Source organism: Peromyscus eremicus, chromosome X, assembly GCF_949786415.1.
Source record: "Peromyscus eremicus chromosome X, PerEre_H2_v1, whole genome shotgun sequence".
Classification (NCBI taxonomy): Eukaryota; Metazoa; Chordata; class Mammalia; order Rodentia; family Cricetidae; genus Peromyscus; species Peromyscus eremicus.
The window spans coordinates 29,149,044-29,168,780 of NC_081439.1; the positions used below are offsets into that span (position 1 = coordinate 29,149,044).

The following is a 19,737-nucleotide window of genomic DNA, read 5'->3' on the forward strand; positions in this document are numbered from 1 at the left end:
TTAGCACACTAGGGCCAGACAAGATGGGGCTAAGCTAAAATGTTAAGGAGGGCTAACTCCCTGCCTGTGCAACAGGAACAGAATGAGGACAGGAATGCAGTAAGTTGCAGGATGACAGGGTATGGATTCTGGTGACGTCACAGGGACACTAAGACTCAGATGCTGGTTCCCTGAAGGCCCTATTGCTTCTCACTTAGGACTTCTGCCTCCTTCACTCACTGTGGCATAGGATAAGGACTCTGGGAGAGGGAGAGGGAGGGCTGTGTGGTTATATGGTCAGCCAAGGAGAATGGCTGCTCATACATCCATCTCTAAGCTAGCCAGCATGGGGCAAAGAGGGAAGTATCTTCATCACAGAGCCTGGCTAGCATGTAGATAGTAGGGTCTTCCATGAGGGTGGTGGTAGTGTTTAGTTATTTCACAACACATGCTTTTAGCCGAGAGCTGTTGATAGGACATACACGGAATAGCAATTTTTTCCCATTGATCTCTAACACTGACTTGGCCTCCACAATGAGATTCTAATGACTCAAATTTTACCTGATTACCAAGAAAGAAAGAGGCATAGATCCTTAATAGCTTGTAATGTTGGCAAAACTTTCAGCAAACTGATGTGAAATATTAAATTCACAATAAAATTTCATGAGGCCACCAAGGAGCACCTCCAGATAATTATATTCATTAATACAGCATTTCTCTTGTGACTTCAAAATAACTGCTTTTTAAAATGGAATTTGCTTGGCTTCCTGTTCATAATAACATAGTACTTTCCCATAAAAATGTGTGATCAATCAAAACTTGGGAACCTAGTAAAAGGAGCCCTTCCATGGCACGCAGATTTCTTTGGGAAAGACACCCCAAATGATGGGAAGCAAACACATTTGTAACCTGACTGTGTGAGGTTTTAAGAAACTTCTCTGCCAATGGAATTTCTGACCTTTCTCTGGAGACTCGGAAACTGAGTTGCTTTTCCCAGTATGACCATGCCACCCTCCTCCCCTCCAATATTCTTGAACAGGAACATGTGTCTGTAATGCTATTAGCCAGAGTCAAGGGCCCAGCAGTGACCAAAGAGAAGAACTTTCATCTGTCTGGCTGGGAATTTCAGCAAGCCAAGACTTTCATCTGTCTGGCTGGGAATTTCAGCAAGGGGTCAATGGTGCATGACCCCTCCTCCCAAGACATCGAGAAAAGTGGAGGGAATAGATGGAAAGCATCAGGTATGTGCAGGGTCCTTGATGAACTCACAAACCACCAAGTTTGGGGTACAGGCAAGGTGGCAATGGCAGACACATCATGGAAGAACCCTGGGCTGGTTTGTTTTGATGTGAAGGGAAACTCTGTCCCTATAAAGGGCCACATTACCCTCTCATATTTCCTTCAAAATGATATATCTGGAAGCCATCCAAACAAACCAGTAATCACCATATTCCAAAGAAAAAGCAAATTGTGTGCGTTATCAGAACTAGTGCCGTGACAGACAGCTTCATCGCTTACTGTTCAAGACATGCTAATGAAGAGTTGATCTCATACCTTTCTCCTCTGTTCTGTTTGGAAGTGTTTCTGGTCTTTCAGGAGGTATCTTTTTAATTTCGTGTTTTCTCTCTGTAGTACCTAGGAGGAAAAAGCTAATTGCAATCAGAAAATGTTTTCTCTATTTAGTTGACACATCTGCATTTAAATATTTATCAAGTATAGCAAAGGCAATAGATTTTTGTCCCTGAGATGGGTGCTAGTGGTATGCAGATATTAATTGTTCAGAAACATAGCAGAACTCATTTCTAGTCTATGTCATGAAATTGGCTTGCATAGCCACATGTGATGGTATGTACCTTTAAATCTTTTCTAAATATTTAAACCTTGTTTCCTTGGACATTAAAAGCCAACAGATATAATAGGGTAGGCATGCAGAATATGTAGAAATAATTTACTCATTAAAACATATAAATAAGGAGTCATAATAAGGACAGGTTTCACAAGGATCTAGACTCCATCTTGTAATAGACTAAAAATATGGCCTAGAATTGTTTGATAGACCTTGCATTATAAGGTGAGGTCTATCTTCCCTTGTACACAATGGGACATCCTTGTGAATGCTTTGACCAGTAGTTGAAGTAATTCCATGCTATTTCCAAGGCTAAGCTATATGAGACCATCTAGCTTACACTTTATTTGTTGGACTATTGGGCATCTATGTATGGAGGTCAACTATCCTGGAGAAGCCAGGCATATACACTCTGGCCTGCAGCCCCAGCTAAGCTCAGTCTCTCAGGCATTCCTGACATAGGGAGCAACACATGTGAGTGAAGCAGCCATCTTTCAGGTGGATATTCCACCTCAACTAGTTCAGCTTTCCCAGCCACTGTCCCAGGCCAGATGGAATAGAAACTAACCATTTTGGTCATGCTCTGTTCACATTCTTTGCCCACAGAATCTATGGCTCTATAGAGTGCTATTTTATACCACTGAATTTGGAGTGGTTTGTCATACAGTAATAGGATCTAGAACATAATTTTGAGGAATATGCAGATATATTATAAGTGGCTTTCCCTGAATCCTTTCTCTGTGTGTGAATTCTTCAAGTAGTACACGTTTTCCAATACACCACTTTACATTTCTTCTCTACTCTTGTGGCCTGCCACTGTTTCCTCACCTGACGTCCTCATCAGTGCTATTGGCTCCAGGTATGTAAGAGTGCTGGGAACTAGCTAAAGCGCAAAACATTTGATAGTACTCTTCTGATGGACTTGGAGGAGTACCTGACACTCTGCCTGGCTGGCCCCATGGATGGGTGTTAGGTATTGAATTATGAGGCCTCAAGAGGTTAAAAAAATAACATTCCACTGAACATATACTTCATATGACTCCCTTTAATGACTCACTGTACATTAAACACTGTTTCTGATTCATATCATTTACATATCTGGGTTCTTTTTGGTAAAAGAAAGTTGATGATGATGGAAATATGAACATCTTTGCATTTCTGCATTACAAAGCAATTCTCAAGCTACTTCAGGATAAAAGAGCAACAAAAGGAAATGCTGCTGTGCCTTACCTAGCAGAAATTCATCACAAATGTTGGTAAAGTGATTTCAAAAGGAATTTGTCTACCATGCTACCACCATGGCCTGATTTCTAATGACAATTCTGCTATCTCCAAGAACTTGGTCCTACTTACTCTATTGTAGGCTGTCCAAGCCCCAAACTGCTCAGTTCAATGCCCTGGGCTCCAACTGATTGCTAATGCCTCTAGGGAAAAGGGTCTTCAGAGAAAAATGCACAACTAGTCTGTTTTGATCTTAGCACAATAGAATATTTATATAGTCAGAACCACTAGGTGGCAAAATGAAACTGTTCAATGTCAGTGGGGATTGGGGTGGAATAGGAGATATAATTAACACCCAATTCCAGGGGTCAATATCTGCAATTCTCAATTAGACCCAAATAAATTGGAAAGAAATTTAATCTTAAATAGATTCTTTTCTCAAATTGGTGGTACCCTCAAAAAAATACTTTTTATAAAACTCACTTCTTAGTTGGAAGTCAGCCTGGATGGACTTCATAGTGAGTTTTAGGCCATCCAGGGCTAGAGAGAGAGGCTCTGTCTTTACAAAACAGAACATTTCTTAATAAATGTATGAAAAAAATCAAATCTGGAAATTTATACCTATTCATATATTATGTGCTATGGATCTATCATAATAGTTTTTTAAAAAATAATTTAAAAACAGCCTTAATTTTATTTAAGTTGTTTCTTGTTAAAATTAGTATGTATGAACACACATATATTAGCATATATTCACTGCACAATATAATGGGCTTCATTGTGACACTTTCATACATGTATGCCATGTATTTTGATTATATTTATATCCTCTCTTGTCCCTTTCCCTCTTCAATTTGTTTGAAAAAAAAATAAACCACTTAAATAGTCATTCACAAAGGAATTTCTCTCCACAATTAACTGTGACTGTTATAAAGAAGAGTTCCATTGGGAAGCATGAATCATCATCTTTATGTATGAGAAGCCACTGTGCAGTGAGTTATTGAATGTCTAATGACATCACTTCTTCCTATATGATTCAACCTTAATATCTAAACTACATAGAATGAGTGAACTGGAATTTTTTCAAGCCTAGAAAAGAACTGAGAGGAAAAGTATCTATGGCTAGAAAAACATCTTCTTGTTGGGGGAAGTGAAGTAAGTGCCAATTTTGGCTAACCACATAGGACAGACAGTGAAAAGCCAGCGACTGCACATACACAATGACGCAATTCCACGGGAAGCCATCTTCCCTAAGCTGACCCTCATTAAGGACAATAACCAGGTCTTTGCTCCTCAAAAACAGTTTGCTGAAAACAAACAGACCCAGTTCATTTTTAAGTACTTTCTGGCCATTCTCCACGGGAACCCCCATTTCTGCACTGTAGCAGAGACATGTTGTAGTGATGTGGGTTCTTTTGTTTGCGTCTAGGAAAGACAGCAACTCATTTCAAACCTGCCTGCTAAGACCAAATCACAAGCCCCAAACTAGCTGTCTCTGGATCCAGGAATCTTGAACTCTTAACAAAGAAAATTGGAATTTGTGCAAAAGAAAGACGAACATTTTGTATGAGGGACTTGAAAGGTACATTACCTGCTCCTTGTTTGATGACAGGAGCAGATGGAGGTGGCGGTTTCTTGGGTCTCTGAAAAAATCAATCAAAATTATGCATGAGACTATTGGCAAGCTGTAATATCACAGACATTGTTTTCTATGTGCAGTGTGGACAATTTAGAGAATTACTCCAAAAAATTGAGCAATTCTCTCTCTGGGGATACCAGCTTTCTTTTGGCACCTCTAAATAAACACTGAAGTAAATTCAGTCGGCAAAACAAAACTCAGACCAACAAATGAAATGCCATTTCTCCCTTTCTAAATTTACAACCGCCTTCTGGAAAAACTCAGCTCAGCAAAAATGGCCTGAAACCAGCAAGCACAATGGTGCCCCTACCCTGAAACCACATTCGCAATTAAGATTTAATCGGCTGAATAACCAAGCAGTTCAATAAAGTTCAATGAAGACTCAAGATCAGATCTGACAGAATGTGTGTGGGACCATCAACTAAATGCAAATCCAGAGTATACTGAAGTTCTCCACTTTTGGCCTCTTTCTATGCTGAGGCTAGAAGGTCATTTATGAGATCCCCCACAAAGCAGTTATGCCCTACAACATGTGATAAACTAGAATGGATTTGGTTGTTTTTTTTAATCGGCCCACTATTTCTTTTACTATTACACATTGTTACTATGTAGGTGATGGAAGTAGCAGTGCAATCAATAGCATTCATCCCTGAACTGGTTTCAGAGTTTGTGGGCTTTTCCTTGCCACCCAAGTTTGACTGTAGGAGGGAGATAACCAAAGCTGAACTGGCCAAACATTTCAGTGGTCAGAGAACACAGCCAGCACCATCTTGTACAGTGATGCTAAGGGTAAGGGAAGAACCATCTAGTATGATAGCACTAAGGAAGGATGGGAATGGAGAAGGTTGGAGTGCATGCATCACATCACTGTTGACACTCCTTACCCTCTCAGGCACCATACATTTGTGATTCTAACAAAACTACACAGAGTATATTCTAGTTTCCAAAAATGTACTAGTGTGACATTACCACAGAGACCATGAAAGGCAGATGCTCAGCCTCTACTCTGATTTCTGTTTCCCTGACACAGCACTGGGATATAGAAAGAATTTGTTTCAAATAAAATCCAGAGAATACTAGACACACAAGAAACTTGGGGGGCGGGGCGCATCATAGCATGCTGGCTCTGGATTCAGTAACTTTTCAGCCTGTTTCTTCATTAGCTGGTAATTCTAACAAATTACTCTGACTAAAGGCTATAGCATGGTAGGTAAGAGAAAGGTTCTGAAGTCTGAGATCAGTACAAACCTCTATTATTAGCCAAGGACAATGGCAAGCAACCTCACCTAGCTCTTCTTTCTCATTGGTAAATGGCCATTAATATTATCTTCCTCTTGGGAGGAGGTGATTTTGCAAGAAGAGTTAGTAATCTTTGACTTGGGTAACTCATGTAGCAACTCTATGAGGAAGTGATATCAATATGCCCATGCTGCTGTTGAAATCATTGAGAGAAAGTCATTTTCCAAGGTCACCAAGCTATTAAATGGGGGTAGAGGGGACTGGGAGTAAAGCCCAGGGCTGTTTGACCCATAGCACACTCTTAACTACTGGGAAGGCCCAGTGCTGGAGAACAGCCACAAGGCAAACCATCAGGCAGGCATAATAGCGCACACATGGAATCCATCAAAGTGCCGGCAACTGTATGATGGTCAGCTGAGAGGAGGAAATGGTCCTCAGATTGCAGCTACAGTATGAGCTCAGCTATGCTGTGATGCAGCAAAGCAGAAAAACTGGAAAGAAGTATGGCTCAAGTGGTGATCTCTGACTAGCAGGATCATGTGTGTACAGGCCCATGTGTGTGTCCTGCTTGATGCTTCCCTGTCCTGTATGTGTAAGTACAGACAAATAACCTTTCTTATGAAAAGGCAAGCTGCTCTCAGGGCCTGCTTCCTTCACTGAGGGGGTGTGTTTGGGGCTCAGGGTCTCCCAATATTCTATTCCCTTTGTCAGCTTTTTCCAGTGCTCGATTTACTGTCCTTTTCCTTCCTTCTCTGTCTTGGTATAAACTAGACTGGGAACAGATGTGTGTTTATCTAATGAAGTTGTTGCTGAAACCTTGCCATTTAACCTTCCTTTACCTCAGGATCAGAATTACTGCTTATTCACGAAACCGCCAACACCCTATGGCCTAATTCTTCCCAGCCAAGTCCCAACAACGCCTACTCTTGGATTTCTTTCTCACTCCTTGCTGGTTTGAAATACTCTTTTATTTTTTTAAAACACATTTTTATTTATGTTGTATATATGGCAATGCGTGTGAGCTTGCACACATGTGTCACGGCATGTGTGTAAAGATCAGAGAACAGCTTGTGGGAGTTGGTTCTCTTCTTCCACTGTGTGAGTCCTGGGGATCCAACTCAGGTTGCCAGGCCTGCAGCAAGCACCTTTACTGGCTGAGCCATCTCTGTTCCTAGTTTAAAATATTCTTTAAACAATCGCACATAAGCATCCCTAGTGGAAGCTGATACCCCAGAGACCTTGCCTCAAACTACGTGGGGCAGGGGAGGAAAAAGACAATTATAAACCATCGTATTTTCTGATTACTGAGCAATGTAAAAAAAAAAAAAACAAAAACCTTAATGTTGTATAAGAGTTAGCATGTAGCAGATACATGAATTGTGATGTGGCAAAAATAAGTGGATGGAAGGATGAAAGGAGAGGGGAGAGGATGAGAGAGAGGATGGGAAATACTGCAGTAACAGACTGTGTGAAAAGTGGTCCCAGCAAGTATGCCTGTGAGTGTGGCAATGGCAGGAGGCAGAAGTAGCAATTAAAAGGACACACATTTAAAAGGGAGGGATAGTTTTGTGAGCTGTGAGCTATCTGTCCTGTGTGTAGCATACTGGATAGGCACTGGCCAGCAGAGGGAGTTTATACCCCCGCCCCCATCCCCTTTTGGACTGACCACTTTCTTTGGTTTCGCTAAGTCTAACATTATAATTACATCATTCCCCCTTCCCTTTCCTTCCTACAAACCCTCCCATATACCCTGCCTTGCTCTCTTTCAAGACCCATAGAGTTCTAGAACACCTCCCCAACACTGAAGTACTGCACATGGGCTTACTTTTCAATTGTAATACAGCAGAATGGTGATGAGAACTGAAAAGGCAGAGCAGCAAATGTGATAATAATAAAAAAAATAAGAAACATAGGTGTTGATGAAACTCAAAGAAATAGAGATGAGCAGACACAGAGCTGGTTTTCCTCAAAATGTTCAGTTGTGGCTGGATAAAGGAAATGGGACTGGGAACCCATTGGGTTCAGCAGTAGGTCCAGGTTTCCTCTGTGGAGTTTAACAGCTGCACAATACTAACTAGCTCCTGCAGGTGCATGGACAGTGACCTCCTTCAACTTAGGCAAGGATTTGAAGTCCTATATTTTTAGTCAGCCGTCCCCATTTATTCTCTTATCCCTCCCTCCATGATGAAAGTACAATACCCCAACTCTAGACTCAGGTGGCTTTAGGCTACTCAATTTCTAGGTTAGAACTGAAAATAATATAGAGTTTGTTGGATATGTAAGTCTCTGCTGCAATGGAGAAGAAGAAGCTCGGAGGGACTGTGGCAACCAGCTGGTAGCAAAGGGGGTCTAGAAGCCTTATCACTCACTGTCCAGACACTGAGAACTTATTTTTCAAAAAGCCAAAAAGAAAATGCCAGTAACAACAACAAAACCCCGTGAGCCAGGATTTCCTGATTTCTAGTAGAGTCCAAAGCAGAAGGCGGTCTCCTGTATTTAGGGCACACCTATCTAAGCATGTGTATGTTTACCTCTGCGGGCAAACGGCATTGCTGGCTCAAATGGAAACAACTTGCCACCCTTCAAAGGACAAAGCAGCTATATTTGATTACTACCATTACAGTACCAGGAAAGAAACAGATCGGGATGTCCCATAGTAAGGAACTGCAAGTCTTGCCTGTTCCAACCCAAGGAACTTGTCATCTGGCTCAGTTGCTTTGACTGGCAGGAACTGTAATCTGTGGCTTTGCTTTATGAACCAGTTTGCAGCCCCTCAAAGCCCTGAGATATGCTTTGTTAAGAATAACCTGAGGGTAGACCCTGATGATTGACTACATATAAGGAAATGGCTTAGCCTGTTTGAGGTTGCTGTAATAGAACACCCAAGTCTGAGTAATTAATAAAGAAAATAGGTTTGTTTGGGTTCATTTTGGAAGTCAGAGGATGTGGTGTTAGCTTCTGATTGGCTTATAAGGAGGGTTTTGTACTACTTCGGCTCACGGCAGAAAGTGGGATGGGTAGCAAGTACAGGTGGAAACAGCACATCACAAGAGGAAGCAAAGTGTGGCGCCAGGATTGCAACCTACTTTTAAAAACTAAGTCAATCCCATGACAATTAACCAGGTCTCTCCAAGAATATATTAATCAATTTGTGAAGGCGGTAGCCCATGACCTCTCTCTTTTTTGTTTGGTTTTGGGTGGTGGGAATTAAACTTGGCACTTTACACATGCTAAGCTAGCACTCTACCACTGAGCTATATTCCCAGTCCCTCCCTCAGTACTCCTTAAATATCCTCCCCCTCTCAACACTGTTACACAGGCTACCAAGCTCCAACATGAATTTGGACAGGGCGAAGTCCTATTTGGATCCTAATGAAGTGGCAGGACTTGGTTAGGGGAATAGGTAAGCAAATCTTAGCTTGATTTTTAGTAAATTTGGACCTTGGAAAACACCACCATACATAAAGCTAAACTCAGAGACTGGAGCGGACACAAATGGACTTTTCCAGACCAGGACACCCATCGCAGTTCTAGAGGAACATGGGAGGTTCTACCCTGCCATCACTACCACCACATCTGGAGGACTCACTTTGAAAGCATGAAGCTGAGGAGGCAAAGATCTGAGCGATGATGCCTGTACCTGCTCCTCTGTCCCTTCCAGAGTCCAAACAACTCCCTGCCTTCCTCCTCCACCTGCACAGGAGATCCCAGGGAACCCTTACTGAACTTGCTCTTGGGAAGAGTCTCTTGTTGGTTTCCTACCTCCGTCTCTAGTCTCATGGTATGCATCTGTAGTCTCCCTTATGGCTGGATCAATCGAAATGGATGGTCTACTAGGTGGTCATCTAGGCTCTGGCATGGAGCTTCCTCCCAATAGGCTGTCTCAGCTTCATTCCATCCAGCCCACTCTGCAAGTGACAGCTTAATTATATGGCCAGATCCCATGTCCAGTGCAAGGACCTGAGCATCCCTTTTTCTGGGAGGTGGAATGTGACAGAAGCCCAGCTGCATACATCCCTCCCTCTAGTCTTTCTTTTCTTTTATACTAGTACAGGAGGGATCAATCAATAGGAGGGGAAGGGCAGAAGAAAAAGCAGGCACATTTGACACCATAAGACCAAAGGACAAAGAGAGCCTATTCGCCGGTTTTATACCGTGTACGCTATAGTCCTGATGGAGGAGCCTGGGATGTCAGCTCAAAGACGTTCCAACTGGGCAATGGAAAATCAGCCCTACAGATAAGGATATGACAAACGAGATGTTCAATGGGGAGAGCACAGGCTGTACGTACAGGACTGCCAGGGAAGGAAGAGGTGACACCATCTGGGTGGCCTGGGGAAAACCCATTGAGGCCATTATCAAGAGGCCAAACTTGGGTGACAGAAACAGCTTGACAAGCCCAATCCCTGTGTATGAGACCACCCAGAAAAACTAAATATACAAACTAGATATATTCTAAGTAGATTCTCTTCCCCAAACTGCTTATTTGGAGGCATATGTTTATTTCTTTTGTAATTTACTGGCCACATTTAGAACTTAGAAAAAATTATAGGAGATATCTGAGGGCTAATGGACACACCTAAGAATGAAAAAATACTGGCTAAGAACAAATTTATAAACTGGGTTGTCTAAGAACTTGGAAAAGAGAAAGTAGTGAGAACTGATGCTGTAAAACTCATCTGTGGTGGATTAAGCATCACTAGAACTCCTTTCGGATAATAGTTTGTATCTGCAAAATTGCCTGATCTAGAACACATTTATGAGAATGGATAGGCACAGCGCTCTGAGGAGGAGGGAAATCAGGTGATCATATCACAATGTGCCTGGAGAGTGGTAAAAATAGGAAGGATCTGGTCAGTGGTCAGCAGTTATTTTAAAAGAACTATTCATTTATTAACAGTCTCTTCCACCCCCATATGTGAGTGCATACCCACATACACACCTGTACACTTACAGAGAGGTCAGAAGAGGGCATTGGGTGCCTGCTGCTACAACTCTCCACCTATTCCTGTGAGGTGGAGTCTCATGTCTCCTGGGATAGGTTAGAAGCCAGCAAACTCTGGAGACTCTCTTGACTCTGTCCCCCTCAGAGATGGAGTTAGGCATGTGAAGGATGCCTGACTTGATTTTTTTTTTTTTTGGAGACAGTGTTTCACGTATCCTAGACTGAGTTCAAACTCAATATAGAGCCACAGATGAACTTCTGGTCCTCCTGCCTCTTCCTCCTGAGTGCTGGGATTACAGGTGTGGTAGTTTGAATGTAAATGGCCCCATAAGCTCATAGAGAGTGGCACTATTAGAAGGTGTGGCTTTGTTGGAGTAGGTGTGGCCTTGTTGAAGGAAGTGTGCCACTGTTGAGGTGGGCTTTGAGGCTTCCTATGCTCAAGATACCACCCAGTGAGACAATCCACTTCCTGTTGCCTTCTGATCAAGATGTAGCCAGCATCATGTCTGCCTACATGCCACCATGCTCCCTGCCCTGATGATAATGGAATAAACCTCTGAACTATGAGCCTCCACCTCAATTAAACACTTTCCTCAATTAAATGTTGCTGTGGTCTTGGTGTCTCTTCACAGCAATAGAAGCCCTAACTAAGACAAGAGGTGTGCAGCACCACACCCAGACTATGCAGTATTAGGGATCAAACCTAGGACTCGGCATTCTTGGCTAGCACTCTGCCAACTGAACTGCAATCCCAGGTCCTGGTCAGTGGTGAATATGGGGAAAAAACAGAGCTGCTGAAGCCAACAGTACAATCCTCCTGCAATGATTGTCTGGGTTCAGCTGAACTCAGCATATGGCTCCCTTGGCAAACCTCCTCCGTCCGTGTGTGAGGAGGGCCTCAAGCCATACCTACCAGGCTTTTTTCTAAGAAGAGCTAAGTCTTCTCATATGGGCTCTTTGCCTTCCCAGATAAATATGGATATTTTAGGTAACCTGGGTCCTAAGAAATTAGACCCACAGGGGTGGGGGCAAATGTCCAGGGCAAGCAGACCCTTCTCTTCAAAACTGGCTGACATCTCTCAGTTCCTGTGGCAATTAATAAGCTGGCAGCCTGGTGCTTGTGTAAGTCTGGGAGTAGGAAAGGTGAGGCTTAATCACAGTGGCAGAGATAGACATCTTCAGGGAAGGTTTCTGAGTCCCTGTGACTGAGAGGCAAATGTTGCACTGTGGTGTATTCCCTAAGAACCCCCAAGGGAGCCTTAGAGGTGTCCATTTGGGACACAACACCAACTCTAAAGAGCCCATTCAGCAGACATGCACTAGCATGGCCATGTAGCTTCTGGTGATCGGCCTGCTTCTCTTCCAAGGTCCACAGCCTGAGACATTCCTAAAACACTCCCCTTCCAAAGCACTCTCTTTCCAAAGACTTATTCTAATCATTGTCTCTTTCTATTGACATAAAGTTGCTGTTCCTGCTAGTCTCAAAATTAGTCCTCGTTCCCTGTTACACTTCACTAACAATGACAGCATATGCACCTTGCTTCATTAGAGCTCTCAGAATATTTCATCTTTCCATTCTGATGCTCAATTGTACTGTCAAGGCTCAAAATAAACAGCGACTGAATCTAGGTTCTCTCATAAATAGCTTACATAATTGCTTTAAAATATGCACCACGAGATCAATGAGCACTCTCTCCTGGAATACCTTGAGGAAAAGCCACGGAGTGCTTGTCATATTGGAGAGAGAATCTGCTGAGCATTCTCAGGAAGAAAGTCCACCAGGAATTGCAAAAGGCCTGATGGTGACTCTCTTGAGTCCACATCCTGGCAGAAAGTATGCCAGTCTTACCAGCATGCCCAGGTGATGCCTGCTGAGTCAAGAAGCCTGCTGTGGGAGAAATGTCATTTGCTTCTGTCTATTCTGATCATTGCAGACTGTCCTCTTTTCTGGGTGAATGACTGCAACCCCAATCACTAGCAAGACAAGATGACATCTGCTGAAACTGGCAGAATGTTTCAGACACCATCACCCACACAGCGTTTTCATGTTAATGATTCTAATCATCTTTATACTGTCAACTCAGAAAATGGCAGCTACTGGCTCCACTGCATTGTCACCAACTCACCAGTATTCTAGGTACAGCAATAAAGGCTGGCACAGCAATGGATGTGAAGCTGGCCTGCTGTTTTTTATAGGCCAGTGGAATAAAGGGGGATGCTCTACTTTGAAATTTCAAAAACTTCAATGTCACATTAGACAATCACTTTTCAGCTAGGCATGACTTTATCTGACAGGTATGACTATTGTTGCCCTAAAATTGAGTTTTCTACTTCATAAGGATAAAGTTTAAAAAAGAGATGATGTCTGTTTGTCTGGGTTTGCAGAGATGTCCATGGGGCTCCACAAATATGCATGTTCCAACAAGTAAGCCACACCATGTTTGCTCAGTACTAACAATTTCATTTTCCTGTGGAAGTACTTCCCTTAATGCCTTATGTAACAAAGAGCTTCTAGAACAGTACACTGTAGAGTCAGTCTTGCATGAATGAATTCATGGTCACAGCAAAAATAAGACCAGGAATTTAAAGGCGGAGGACCACAACAGAGGCAACTGTGGGTTTTGCCCATTCATCAGAAAAATGATCTAGTGTTAACCTTAAGCTTCAAAATCATGTTCCCGTCACCATAAAATGACAACTATATGAAGGAAGGCATATATTGATTAGCTAGATTTAGTCTTTACATGATGTAAATACACAGTAACCTCTTGGAATCTATAATTTATTGGTTACATGATCCCCTATGGACATCAAAATCCACTGATACTATGACCAAATGCCTTATATAATGGTATACTGCTTGCACATAACCTAAGTTCCTCCTTCTGTTTACCATAAAATCACCTTTAGATGACTTGTAAGTAGCTGTCAATGTATTGTTAGGGGACAATTTTTAAGTATTTCTATGTTCAGCACAGATAAATTTTTAAAAACTATTTTCAGTCCATGGTTTTTGTTCAGCCATAGATGTAGAGTCTGTGGCTACTTCAGAACATCCTATTACATGGCAAATATCTGCAATTTGATCTTCCAGCTTTCTTTTTAAAAGCAAATTATACTGCCTCAGTCAGAAACAATAAGACAACAATACCTAGAAGATTGGCCAAAGGAGGAGAATGTCAACAAAGGGGTTTCCAGACTCACAAAGACCAGTGAAGAAGTATGCCGCAAGCCATGTGGATGGGCCCGTTCTCCACTCACTCAGGCCCAGCCACATGGAGGATCCTTCTGAAAGCCTTGAATTCCAGCCTTGCTGCTCAACTCTCAATGAGGACAGAAACTGTGCGCTTCATTTCTATTTATCTACCATGATGACCAGCCCAGGGAAAACTTGCCAAAAATACTAAGAGAATGACTGAAAAATCAAACATAATTGTCAGGCAACAGATTCAGGAAAGATATGAGAAATAACATGAAGGTTGTGTGATTCTCTGCTTGGTTATCTCTATAAACGTATTTTACATATCACTGGGTATCTTTTTAATGGCTATTCATCAAAATTCTTAGCCTCATTTGCATTCCCAGGAAAATTAACCAAAATATCAAGATAACTGGGTTGATTTGGTCAGCTTAAGCAAAAAGAACCAGAGTTAGTAGTTTAGCATTACTTCCTACTTGTGGCTAGTTTTTCCCCACCCTTGCAGATAGTAATCACAACAGCTAGAATGGTTAATACACAGAACAATTTACCCACTACTAGACACACAATCTCCCAAGATTATGCCCTTAGATCATCAAATGAGTTTGCAGTCCAAGACCATACTTTCAATACACTTTAATAGCTTGCATTCTTGGAATGCTTGTGTTGGGAATGTGTTATGTTCTATACCTGTTATTCTCTCTTGGTTTTAGAACCAGAGCTCTGAAAAATATAAATTCTGCTTCCTCGGGTTTTTTTGGAATCTTGATGCTCAAAGTGTGATCAGTGGACCAGCAGTGTCAACATCACTTGGGAGTTTGTTAGAGATGCTAGACATGGACTAGCTTTTAAAACAAATACACATATTAATCTAAACCCTTACGTACCATTAAATGATGGTTTGACAACCTACCAGCACTGTAGCTATCCTTCCTATATATCAACTCTGGTGATGTAACCAAGTCACTGTGATGGTTAATATTGTCAACTTGACAAGATCTAGAATAACTTAGGAGACCAAACTCTAGGCAAGCCTATTAGGGAGTTTCCCTCTGGTTCCTGACTTGGTATAATTTGACCAGCTGCCTCAATCTTCTATTGCCATGATTTCTCCACTATGATGGACTGTAATCTCCAACTGGGGGCCAAAATAAACCCTTTCTTTCTTAAGTTGCATTGGTCAAATACAACAACTAGAAAAGTAAATAATACAGTCAGGTTTAGTCTGGTCTAAGAGCAGAACCCTCCCTGGGCTCAAAGAGGCCCGAGGTCAGAAAAGGTTGGCAGAAGTCAGGCAAATGCCTCAGTAAAGGACTGCGAGGCACAGAACAGGATGGATAAATGAGATCAAACAGCTAAACCCTTATACTGTAAAGAACTTCCAGTTTTCACCATTTTTGTTACATCTTTAGCAGAGAAACAATACAAAAGGAGTGAGGCAAACAGAATGGGTCATCTAAACAGCATCATCATCAAACCAGTTCCTACAAAGAAAGTGACAACCCGGAGGAGACATGTATAAATATGCATTTAAGTATATGTATACAGATATGCAACTATAGCATACAATTAGCCGTCTGTGCCCTCCATTCTTAGTCTCGAAATGTGATTTTCAGCAACTTTCAATACTGGCTACTTCAGCACCCCAAGGACTATGCTATGCAAAACATGAGGTGTCCACTTACCATCTGCAGTACCCAGGGTTCTCACAGTTTTCCTGGGAATTCCAATGTGTCAGGTACTGCATTAAGTACTTTATATACATTAAACCTTGGATAACTTTTACAAGCTGGTAAATGGACTGAATAATGGGCTTGTCTTATGGCAGCCAGGGGCTCAGAACTCAAGCCCATTAAACATTCACGTGTCAGTGCTCTTTTGTTTGATACCCAAAGATCTCTACCTCCCAAGTCCCATCATGGAAGCCACAATTCTGACAGAATGGGAGACACCGAAATCAAAGCCAGGGAGACTTACATTCCCTTCCTTGTCGAAGTCCGGTGGAAGTAACTTCACAAAGTTGTCAGGGAACACTCCTCGTCTGCCATTGAGCTCTCCTTCCCACCAGCCTACATCGATGCAGTCCTAGAAACAGCAGAATGGAAAGTAAGAAAGGGAGGCAGAAAGGTGTGGTACCCTGATACGAGGGAATAGAAGCTCTTTCCCTTTTATTCCCTTTGGGGTGCTGGGGATGGAACACAGGGACCTATATGTACTAGGCAAATGCTCTACCTTTCAGCTACATGCCCAGCCCAAGGAATCCATTCCTTCAGGGAGCTATAAATGTGACAATTTACTAATTTAGCATGGAGTTCAAAGTCAGAAGGGATATCACATGCTACCCACTAGGATTCAAAACCCAGTTGGGATTTCAGATGCCTGGTGTGGTTGTTTGAAAGAAAATGGCCCCCAAAGGGAGTGGTACTAATTAGGAGGTGTGGCCTTGTTGGAGTAGGTATGTGGTCTTGTTGGAGGAAGTGTGGTCACTGTGGGGCAGGCTTTGAGGTCTCATATATACTCAAGCCATACTCAGAGTCTCAGACCACTTCCTGTTGCCTGTGAGTCAAGATGTAAGAACTCTCAGCTACTTCTCCAGCACCATGTCTGCCTGCACATCACCATGCTCCCCACCATGATGATAATGAACTAAATCTCTGAAACAGTAAGCCAGTCCTAATTAAATGTTCTCCTTTGTAATAGTTGTGGTGGTCATGGTGTCTGTTCACAGTAACAGAAACTATAACTAAGACATCCAGAATCTAGTTCTTTTTGTTTGTTTTAGCTTCATTTTGTTTAGGATTTTTTGTTTGTTTTTTATTTTTGAGAATGGATCTCCTGTATCAGACTGGCCTTGAACTATTGATCCTCCTGCCTCCAACTCATGAGTGACAGAATTTCAGGTATGTGTAAGTCACCATGTCCAGCTTAAAGTTGCCTTTTTATTTCCTTAAGGATGAGAGGATATGAACTTTTCATTTTAATTTTACTGAAACAACAGTATTTTGTTATTTGCAAAGGTGTCTTAGAAAATATCACATGTGCAAATATCCTTTTTGATAGAGTGCCACAATGTTTGTCAAAGTTAAAAAGGGTTTTGTGACAGTCAGCTCAAGAAAAAGAAAAAAAATCACATTTTACTTGAGCTCATTAACATATAGGTCTCCTTCATCTTCTTTTGATATTAACAGCACACAGTTGTCTCCATGACCTAGTCACCATAACCTAGTCATTCATTTCGATCTCTTTGATTAATTTCTATTCTACACACTCATCGAATGCTTCTTGAAAAAGCTGTTTTATGCTGAACATTGAGCCAGTGGCTGTGTAGAGAGCATTGAGCAAGACTTGCAAGCGCTTCACCTTTTCCAGACTTCCACCCTGAGATCCTCAGGCACTCAACCTCAGGCCTCAGAACCACCCTCAGCCTCTCCTCTTTTCAGATCATTGGAATTAAACTCCTCTAGGTCCTCTGAGTCCAGTACCACTTCTATGATCTAAACCAAGACTCGGCCTATGGAAAAGCTCCTCTATTCCTTTCACGTGCATGTACAGTATACATACCATTGTCAAGAAGTGTGATACCATTGAGTTAAAATAAAACTGCAAATGTCTAGCTGAAACCCAAACGAGTGAAGGTTTTCCAGAACGTTCTGGCAACACAGACATTTAAAATTATAATCAAAGTAAGATGATGGTCAAGAAAAGCGATCATGCTCTGGGAGCTGTGGAGAGACCCCATCATCCTCTACAACAGGGACAGCGACGAAGACAGGAGGGTTCAAGCACCAGATGTCGATCCAGAGGGCCATGGATTTGTGGTTTGCTTGTGCCTTGCTAGATATTTTTTCACCTTTATGTCCCTTCGGCCCTTTGCACAATCCCCTACATGATAGATATGTACCCTGATGAAGACTTTTAAGAGCTATAATCTCTTGCAGTCCAATATTTACATTATGTAGGCAATGTGGTCTAACCACACTGCAGGGGAAATCATCATCTTCCCCTCCCTTTGTGGTACTGGTGACAAGAGAAAACTTGCCCTTTAGAAGAAAATGTAGATTTTTGAGATCAGTCTTTAGTTACAAACTGAAAAGTCTAGATCTAACCAACACACACATACACACAAAAACACATATACCAGAAGCACCAAGTTCAGATTAACCCAGGGAAAAACAAGGGTTCAAACGACTTCCAACAAGAGAGAATGTTGAACTTTTGGAAAATTACAATAATCCCAGGTAAACAGTATGGTTCTGCCTCTTGTTACATCACCCTCTAACAATCTAGCATCGACCCCAAAGAAGGGATGGCAGTGGCATAACTTGATGGCTTTTGAGGTTGTTATAAATGTCATCAATGGCATTAGAAAAACTTATAAAGGATGCAAGGGGTGGAATTTCTTTACCATGAATCAATCCTTAGAAATTAAGTCTTTCAATCTACAAGAGTCTGCGTCCAACAATATTCCTGGAACATACCCCCCATCCTCTCCTTGTGCATGTATCCTCATGTATCCTTTTTAGCTTCAAAACTCTGACACAAAATGTACCTTTAGGCAGGCAAGTATGATGAACACCTTCTTTTCCCTAGCACTCACCCATGTTAATTCACACTTTACCATATTCAACAAATATCTACCTGTAAGTGCAAAAGTACATTGAAGTTCTGTAAGTACTAAACATTAAACACGCAGTCTCATGGTACCTACTCCCTAGGACAATGATTCTCAACCTTCCGAATACTTTGACCCTTTAACACAGTTCCTCATGTTGTGGTGACCCCCAACCATAAAATTATTTTCATTCATACATCATAACTGTAATTTTGCTGCTGCTATGAATTATAATGTAAATATATGTGTTTTCTGATAGTCTTAGGAAACCCCTGTGAAAGGGTCATTTAACTCCCAAAGGGTCGTAACCTACAGGTTGAGAACTGATGTCCTAGGAGCTTAGAGATGGATGTAGAAAACACACAGGCAATATTAATGGTGTCCTTTTGGATAATAGTTCTTAACCATGTGGTCTGTTATGAAAAGAAGAAGGAATCACTATCAGCTTTTCAAATCATCTAAAATCTTCATATGTGAGAAGGGTTTGCTTATGTGAGGATTGGGCTTTCCTTCTCATTCATTTTGACTCATCTTGATACCAAATCATATTCATCAAAGACATGCAAATATTATTTAGTGCTACATTTCTTTTAAACTTTCTAAATGGTGCAAAACTATTTTTCACCTTCACTTTAATCAAACAGTAGCCCAACAACCATTTTATTTCTTGTAAGAATGATTTCAATGTGCCAAGAGCCTATTCAGCATCACTTGAGTACTCAAGCATCTCTACATGGAGAAAATAGTGCATAACGACCAGATGTTTATCATGTCTTCTATCAGCAATAACTGGCTTCAACTCTGCTCCATAAGGAAAATACCAGCATATAATTATCATGTAATACAAAGCAAGAGCTGGAAAGTGCAAAGGACAGACACAGTATGTCTATTGTTCTGATGAGTATAAGACTAAATACAAGATCCATGGAGGAGACAAGCAGAGACACAAAAGAGAACTGCCAGGGTGGCTGAGAACTAGGAAGCACCAAGGAGGGAGGCTACTGCATAACAGAGACTAGGCCCAGGGACAGATTTGCAGAGTGAGTTAGAGATTTAC

At 41.7% G+C, this 19,737-nt stretch overlaps 1 protein-coding gene across 3 annotated transcripts in view; it reads right to left on the reverse strand.

Annotated features, from left to right (window-relative positions):
- Window positions 1-19,737, reverse strand: part of Sh3kbp1 (SH3 domain containing kinase binding protein 1) — a 338,436-nt gene that overhangs the window by 48,348 nt on the left and 270,351 nt on the right. For all 3 annotated transcript variants that reach the window (XM_059250548.1, XM_059250547.1, XM_059250549.1), the window contains 3 exons: window positions 16,046-16,153; window positions 4,638-4,689; window positions 1,534-1,614 (listed from right to left, as the gene is read on the reverse strand). In XM_059250548.1, coding sequence (XP_059106531.1) covers window positions 1,534-1,614; window positions 4,638-4,689; window positions 16,046-16,153 — 241 coding nt within the window. The remainder of the gene's footprint in view (window positions 1-1,533; window positions 1,615-4,637; window positions 4,690-16,045; window positions 16,154-19,737) is intronic.